Raw genomic sequence first — 8,806 nt, 5'->3', positions numbered from 1 at the left:
TCAAAACTTTCAGTCCCTTTTTGGGCTGGACATTTGGATGAAAGTTGTGGTTGAGCTTGGAGGAAAATAGAAAGAAGGAAAAAGAAAGAAATGTCAAGACACAAAATATATTGCTTGGTCTTTTATTTTGGTCTGTGTTTCAATTGTATTGAGCATTATTTAAGAGAATGATGTTAAGTGTAGTCATTTCTATGTCATACTGTGCCTCAGTCAGCACCCTGAAGAAAGTGAGGGCCTAATCAGTCACTGACGAATGGGGATGAAGTCTCAGGGTGAACAAAATACAGCTAACTCTCCCCTACTTTGGGGCTAGATGGCAAATCTTCAGCTTTTTGCAATGAGGTTCTTCTCTCTTCACAAGTTAAGCTAGAGACCAATATATGTCAGCCACTTCAGTTATTCTGGGAATCCCAGGTCCTCCTCCCCAGTCTTATTAGTGCCCCCTTGACCTCCTTGTTCCTTAAGGTGTAGATGAGTGGATTAAGGGATGGGGTTGCAACAGTGTAGAAAAGGGTGAGGAACTTGTCCTGTTCCTGAGCATAGCGGTTCTTGGGTTGGAGATAAACAGCTGTGACTGTGCCATAGAAGAGGGACACCACAAGAATGTGAGAAATGCAGGTGCTGAATGCCTTCTTCTGCCCTGCAGCTGACTTTATTTTCAGCACAGCCTTAGCAACAGCCCCATATGAGGAAAGAATGATGACCAGGGGTACCACCAGGAGAATGATACTGGCTATGGACATCTGGATTTCATTGTAGGTGGTGTCTGCACTAGAGGCCTGAATCAGGGCTGGGACTTCACACACAATGTCATCTACCTTGCGGTGGGAGCAGAAGGGTAACTGGAGGGTGGCGGGAGACTGGACCAGAGACTGGACTAGGCCAGTCCCCCATGCAAGGATGGCCAGCTCCAGGCAGAGTTTGGGGTGCATGATAGCAGTATATTGCAGTGGATGACACACTGCCACATAGCGGTCCACAGCCATGACCACAAGAAGGACACATTCAGTGGCCCCAAGCCATAAGAAGACATAGAGTTGGATGGCACAGCCAATGTAGCTGATGGTCTTCTTTGGACCCCAGAAATTAACTAACATCTGTGGAACGCAGCTGCTGGTGAAACACAGATCTAGCAGGGAAAGGTTGCAAAGAAAGAAATACATGGGGATGTGGAGTTTAGGATCCTTTGAGGAAACAAGTATTATGACTATATTTCCTGCAATAGTCAAACAATAAAAGATCAGAACAACCCAGAAAAGTATCTTCTCCAAATGTGGCTTCTCAGAAAAGCCCAGGAGGATGAAATCACTGTGGCTGTCATTGCAAATTGTAATCATAGCTTCTGGAGCAGTCACTTCTTTGGAAAATTGTTCAAAAGTAGGGCTCAAAAGCCTGTGATGGTTCCAATACAGAGGCAGAAAGAGGGGCAGTATGACTTATTTGACTCTTCCTACTCAAAGATGAGATTCTGCTACCTATAGTTTAGGGAAAAATAAAAGATTCAGTGACTTGTCCTAATCTTTGATACATGTCATTCATTAGGCCTCTGTTTCTTTTCCTCTTTTGCATCTTCTTCATATTTTACCCAATTAGAATTTCTCATTATAAATATTATGTAAAGGATATATTAAACAGCTATTAGTGAAAATCACTTTGCTAAGTAATAAGAGACTATCCTATCTTTGCTTTCAAATATTGTACATTTACAACATTTATCATACAGTTTTTAATAAAAATTACTGTTTAACCATATCTTCTTTTGGCCTTTATGTCTTCATTTTGTTGTCTTGTTTCTCTGTATCTTTATATCTCAATTTATCTGAACATTCTCCTCCCATTGTCTTCCCATCCTGTCCTTCAATCTCCTCCTTCTTCTTCCTCATTCCTTCTCACCTCTTGATTTCTGAGCTTGAATTCCTCCTCAGTTACTTAATGCTATGTGATCTTAGGAAAGTTATTTAAACTTTTTTTTCTTACCTTAGTTCTTTCCTTAGATTTTCTATTTGGAAAATAGAGGACAATCATAGAAACTACCTATGGGTGTTGGAGGAATTAAATGTGAAAACACAAAGAAAACAGAGAGAAAGAGAGAGAGATACAAGTAGAGAGAGAGAGAGAGAGCCTGGCCCATGGTAACTATGTGATGTGTGTTAGCTACAATTATCATCATGATAATGATGACACTATTCAAATGTTTGTTCCAGATGAAAAAAAATCAAAATAGATAGGCAATATTTTGCAGAGAATATGAGTGGCAACATTAAGAAAAAGGGAATATTATATGTCTATATAATCTCCTTTCTAAAATAATTAGGAATGCAATCATACTATTGAGGATCCATATCTGTACTCTCTACTCTGTTCCATTGGCCTATATGTCTGTTTTTTGCCAGTACTATGCTGTCTTGGTGATCACAGCTTTGTAGTAAAGCTTGAAATCCAGGCAACATGATTCCCCCAGTTTGTTTTTCTTTTTCAGTATTTCCTTAGCAATTTAGGGTCTTTTCTGGTTCCATACAAATTTTAGAATTCTTTGTTCCAGCACTTTGAAGAATGTCAGTGGAATTTTGATTAGGATGGCATTGAAAGTATAGATGCCTCTGGGCAGTATAGACTTTTTTCTTTTTTAAAGTGGTCACTTTTTGTTTTCTTTTCTTTTCTTTTCTTTTTTTTAATTTTGTATTTATTTTCAGCGCAAAAGTATTCGTTGTTTTTTCACCACACCCAGTGCTCCATGCAATCCGTGCCCTCCCTAATACACACCACCTGGTTCCTCCGATGTCCCACCCCCCCCCCGCCCCTTCAAAACCCTCAGGTTGTTTTTCAGAGCCCATAGTCTCTCATGGTTCACCTCCCCTTCCAATTTCCCTCAACTCCCTTCTCCTCTCCATCTCCCTATGTCCTCCATGTTATTTGTTATGCTCCACAAATAAGTGTAGACATTTTTAACAATGTTTCTTCTTCTGATCCATGAGCATGAAATCCTTTTCCATCTTTTTGTGTCTTCTTCAATTTCTTTCATGAGTGTTCTGTAATTCCTTGAGTACAGATCCTTTACCTCTTTGGTTAAGTTTATTCCAAGGTATCTTATGGTTCCTGATGTTAGAGTAAATGGAATCAATTCTCTAATTTCCCTTTCTATATTTTCATTGTTAGTGTATAAGAAAGCAACTGATTTCTGTACATTGATTTTGTATCCTGCCACATTACTGAATTGCTCTATGAGTAATTGCTCATTGCTAAGAGTAAATGCTCATTGCTCATGAGTTCTAGTTCTTTGGGTGTGGAGTCTTTTGGGTTTTCCATATAAAGTATCATGTCATCTGTGAAGAGAGAGAGTTTGACTTCGTTCTTGCAAACTCTGTGGTCAAATAATCTTTGACAAAGCAGGAAAAAATATACAATGGAAAAAAAGACAGTCTCTTCAATGAATGGTGCTAGGAAAATTGGACAGCTATGTATAGAAGAATGAAACTCAACCATTCTCTCACACCATACACAAAGATAAACTCAAAATGGATGAAAGATCTCAACGTGGGGCAGGAATCTACCAAAATCCAAAAGAAGAACATAGGCATTAACCTCTTTGACATCAACCACAGCAACTTCTTTCAAGACACATCTCCAAAGGCAAAGGAAACCAAAGCGAAAATGAACTTTGGGCACTTCATCAAGATCAAAAGCTTCTGCACAGCAAAGGAAACAGTCAACAAAACAAAGAGGCAACTCATGGAATGGGAGAAGATATTCGCAAATGACAATACAGACAAAGGGCTGATATCCAAGATCTATAAAGAACTCCTCAAACCCAACACCCACAAAACAGATAATCACATCAAAAAATGGGCAGAAGACATGAACAGACACTTCCCCAATGAAGACACACAGATGGCTAACAGGCACATGAAAAAATATTCATCATCATTAGCCATCAGGGAGATTCAAATCAAAACCACATTGAGATACCAGTTTACACCAGTTAGAATGACCAAAACTCACAAGACGGAAAACAACAAGTGTTGGAGAGGATGTGGAGAAAGGTGAGCCCTCTTACACTGTTGATGGGAATGCAAGTTGGTGCAGCCACTTTGGAAAACAGTATGGAGATTCCTCAAAAAATTAAAAGTAGAGCTACCCTATGACCCTGCAATTGCACTCCTGGGTATTTACACCAAAGATACAGATGTAGTGAAAAGAAGGGCCATCTGTACCCCAATGTTCATAGCAGGAATGTCCATAATCACCAAACTATGGAAAGAGCCAAGATGCCCTTCAACAGATGGATGGATAAAGAAGATGTGGTCCATATACACTATGGAGTATTATGCCTCCATCAGAAAGGATGAATACCCAACTTTTGTATCAACATGGATGGGACCTGAGGAGATTATGCTGAGTGAAATAAGTCAAGCAGAGAAAGTCAATTATCATATTGTTTCACTTATTTGTGGAACATAAAGGATAAGGTAGAGGATATTAGGAGAAGGAAAGGAATAGTGAATTGGGGGAAATTGGAGGGAGAGATGAAGCATGAGGGATTGTGGATTCTGAGAAACAAACTTAGGGTTTTGGAGGGGATGGAGGGAAAGGGAATGGGTGAGTCTGGTGGTGGGTATTAAGGAGGGCACGTATTGCATGGAGCACTGGGTGTGGTGCATAAACAAAGAATCTTGGAACACTGAAAAAATAAAATTAAGATCTTAAAAAAGGTGGTAATTTGCATTTTTTAATTAAATTTTTTATTTATTTTCAGCGTAACAGTATTCATTTTTTCACCACACCCAGTGCTCCATGCAATCTGTGCCCTCCCTAATACCCACCACCTGGTTTCCCCAACCTCCCACCCCCCGCCCCTTCAAAACCCTCAGGTTGTTTTTCAGAGTCCATACTCTCTCATGGTTCACCTCCCCTTCCAATTTCCCTCAACTCCCTTCTCCTCTCCATCGACCCTTGTCCTCTATATTATTTGTTATGCTCCACAAATAAGTGAAACCATATGATACTTGACTCTCTCTGCTTGACTTATTTCACTCAGCATAATCTCTTCCAGTCCTGTCCATGTTGCTACAAAAGTTGGGTATTCGTCCTTTCTGATGAAGCCATAATACTCCATAGTGTATATGGACCACATCTTCCTTATCCGTTCATCCGTTGAAGGGCATCTTGGTTCTTTCGACAGTTTGGCGACCGTGGCCATTGCTGCTATAAACATTGGGGTACAGATGGCCCTTCTTTTCACTACATCTGTATGGATAAAAGACCTCAACATGAGACAGGAATCCATCAGAATCCTCGAGCAGAACATAGGCAGTAACCTGAAAAAATACTGTAACACTGTAATACTGTAATGCTGTAACACTGAAAAAATAAAATAAAATAAACATAAAAAAATCCTAATGGTGGAATTGCAGATACTATTCCCACCTCTTTGTTTTATAGTTTATCCTTTTTTTCCCCAAAATTATTCCACATGGAGTTGAGAAAATGCACCTATAATCAATGAATAGAGAGAAATTTTAATTAGAGATCTACAAATGAAACAGATATTTAGGATCAGTAGCAGCACAGCCAAACTTGTCTGAGCTCTTACCATGTAACTGACAATTGCCAAATGGATTAGTTTATTTAACCCTCACAGAAATTTTTTTTCAGATGGTAAAACATGCTTGATTCATCTTCCTATACCTTATCATATATTTTTCATCACTTTTAAATAGTCCTAATAATGATAAAGTGAACTGGAGAAAATGAAATGCTTGGAAATACAGTTCAAAATGTTTAAAATCCTATTAAAGAAATAAAGTTGGTCAAACGGCCCACACAAGCAAGAATTCTCAAAAAATCATGGCATGACCTGATACAATCTATTTTATAGTCATACCTTTGAGGTGAATTCTTGATCTCAGTTTAACCCAGTTGAAGAACATGATAAATCATCACGCAGTTATTTATCTAAAGTTTTCACAGCATTATGTGTTTTTGCTTTCACACAACTTGCTCAAAGTTCTTCTCCAAATATTCTGGACTTACTGATTCCTATCTGATCCCTTGTCTGGATTTTGTCTGACTTTATCCACACACTAGAAGTAAACCCATCAGTCAGCAGTCCCCATGCTCACAGGTAGCTCCCAAACACGATATCAGTCATGTCTCATATCTTTGTTTTACTACTGTGCATTTCAGAAAATCCATACCTCTTCTTCCAGTCTCTGTCCTCTTTTCTGTACTATTGTTCCTTTATTTTCTGTAGCATTTTTGCAAAGTAGAGTTGAAATGTTAGCATTGTGTTTGTAAATCTGAGTTTGATACTTCAGGCAAGAATAAAGTGTGATGTTTAAAAGAATCTCAGAGTCTTGCAGATTTTCTCATCTTCTAAATCAAGCCACTTCCTCTTCTATCCTGTGACTTTCATCCACTTCCAGTAACTACTGGTTTGTATTCTTTGTCTATTAAGGTTGCTCCTTCTTTTCTGCTTTTCTTCTTCCTTCCTTCTTTCCTTCCTTCCTTTCTTTTTTGATAGTAATGTCTGTACCTATTTATATCCTTATCTATGTATCTGTATCTCCATCCATCCATGTTCTTTCTCTCAGTTGCTTTCTACTTTCTCACCATTAGAGATATATGTTTTCTCCCTGGATCAGCTATTCTCCATAGGTTCATGGGTTGGAGGAGAGAGTCTCTGATTAACTGTTTACTGCACAATATACAAGAATTCTTTTCATCACTGTTCTGTTGACACTTGTCTGTTTCCCTCAAATATCAATTTTCCCTGTGATTTTTCTCTTAGTTCACCTCCTCTGCCTGTCAGAACAGGAAAAACTCCTGAGACTCAGTTCAGTGTGATTCCCGTGGCTGCCAGTGTGGAATACAATATTTACAATATTTACGTCTCACCTTCTAAGGCAGGTGTCTCTGGTGCCAATGTAGCTCACTTTCTCAGCCCACCTCTGATTTCAGCAGAGCTGCAGTGAACAGTTCTGTGTGAACCCAGATTCATCTTACACACCCTGACAGTGAACCATTTCGAGCAGGCTGCATATGTCTTCCCTGTCTGCTTCAAGGCTTTATCTGACACAGGGGGAGCCAACCTGGCACTTAGACAAGTGCCACGCAGAAACATAAGAGATTTAATGACCCTAGGGGAAATCTTCAAACAAGGCAGGATGGTAATTAGTGGGAAATGCAACCCTTCTTTCAAGTAGAAGCATACCTCCTCTATGCTTTTCAGGTCCTGGGAGAACTGAGCTCACATCATGCGCAACTTGGCTACTACACCCTTAGTTTGGTTTGCTTTCTTATCTCTCTCTCTGCTTCCCTCACTCATTCTTCTTGAAATCACCTCCTAAATCAAGTGTTCAAACCTAATTTCTTCTCTCAAGCTCTGTTTTTAGGGCACCTAAGCAGAGTTTCAAGAGGAGAAAGCAGATTCTCAGATGACTGTTCACGAGAGGCATCACTCACCAGACAGCAAAAAACGTCTCATTAATTTGGGGCGAATGGAAATGTGGTAACTCACAGCATGCTCTAACATCAGCATCACTAATGAATGGTCTTACCTGGTGTGGCTTGGGAGTAGGTACATGTAGGAGGAGAAGCATTGGGGTTTATGGTACATCTAAGCCTTGAGAGATATGGGAGTAGTGATAATTAGATTATTATTAGGTTTGCTGGTTTTCATTGACTGTCTTAGGAGCCTTGAAGAAATAGAATAGTATTCTTCAGCCAACCAATTATCAACCTAGTGTTGTGGTTCTCAAACTGCTTGTTACCAAGAGTTCTTGGTTCAATAGGTCTGGGGTGAGGCCCAAGAATTGGCATTTCTAACAGGGTCCCAGGTGATGATGACGTTTCAGGTCCAGGGACAAATTTTGAGGATGCTAACTTAGGGAATGTTACAAAAGCAAATAGGATTCATGTAAGCACCAAAGGAAATTCCTATATGCTATATAGGGAAGACTGTTGAAAATCAAACCCAGGACTTAGTTGTTAGGGCCACAAGGCTGTAAGGGAGACAAAATAATCTCAATAGTCCTTTTATGGTAAAGCCAAGACACTTATGGTGAAGGATTCAGACAATGAGACCTGGGGTAGTGACTACCTATTCAGTTGCATCTTAACATGAACTTCCAGATTTCTCTGAACCTTCCAAACTGGTGAGACGAGTCTCCAACATCTTGCTAGAGAAGAGAAGGCTCCACTTGCCTGGAGATAATGTAAAGATGACACAGTCCTTCCTCAAAATCTCTCATGGCTCTTAATCAGCACCTTGAGAGCCATGACTATGGTCCCTGCTATCAGAGGAAGTAGCTTATTCTAAAATCTGTAGGACTTGGCTAACATGTACCAGGGACTCATAGAGGAAAAACAAAATAAAGCTGGATGTAGGAAGCTTATAGACATGGAGACACTTTTCCAAGGTCTAGGAACTGAACTACTGGAAAGGAACTCCGGACCCAGTATAACAGCATAGGGATGTCCATATACACATATATACCACATCTTCTTTATCCATTAATCTCTGGATGCACACTGGGTTGCTTCTATAATTTGTATAATTTGACTACTGTAAATAACACTGCAATAAATATAGAGGTTCATATTTCTTTTCAAGTATGTGTTTTTGTTTTCTTTGGGTGAATACCCTATAGTGGAATTACTGGATCTTATCATAATTCTATTTTTAACTTTTTGAGGCACCTCCATACTATTTTCCATAATAGCTGCACCAATTTACATTCCCACCAACAATGCATGAGTGTTCCTCTTTCTCCAATCCTCACCAACACTTGTAATTTCTTGTCTTTTT

At 39.5% G+C, this 8,806-nt stretch overlaps 1 protein-coding gene across 1 annotated transcript; it reads right to left on the bottom strand.

Moving 5' to 3' along the window:
• Nucleotides 1–392: 392 nt before the first annotated feature.
• On the bottom strand, nucleotides 393–1,337 carry LOC308343980 (olfactory receptor 2H2-like; the record flags this gene model as incomplete). The annotated part of the gene is made up of 1 exon (XM_080805259.1): nucleotides 393–1,337. The coding sequence occupies one exon, from the start codon at nucleotides 1,335–1,337 to the stop codon at nucleotides 393–395; it is 945 nt and encodes a 314-aa protein (XP_080661385.1).
• Between the last annotated feature and the right edge of the window lie 7,469 nt (nucleotides 1,338–8,806).

Source organism: Martes martes, assembly GCF_963455335.1.
Source record: "Martes martes genome assembly, chromosome: 6".
Lineage (NCBI taxonomy): Eukaryota > Metazoa > Chordata > Mammalia > Carnivora > Mustelidae > Martes > Martes martes.
The sequence above is the reverse complement of the archived record's forward strand: the minus strand, read 5'-3'. Positions and strand labels throughout refer to the sequence as shown.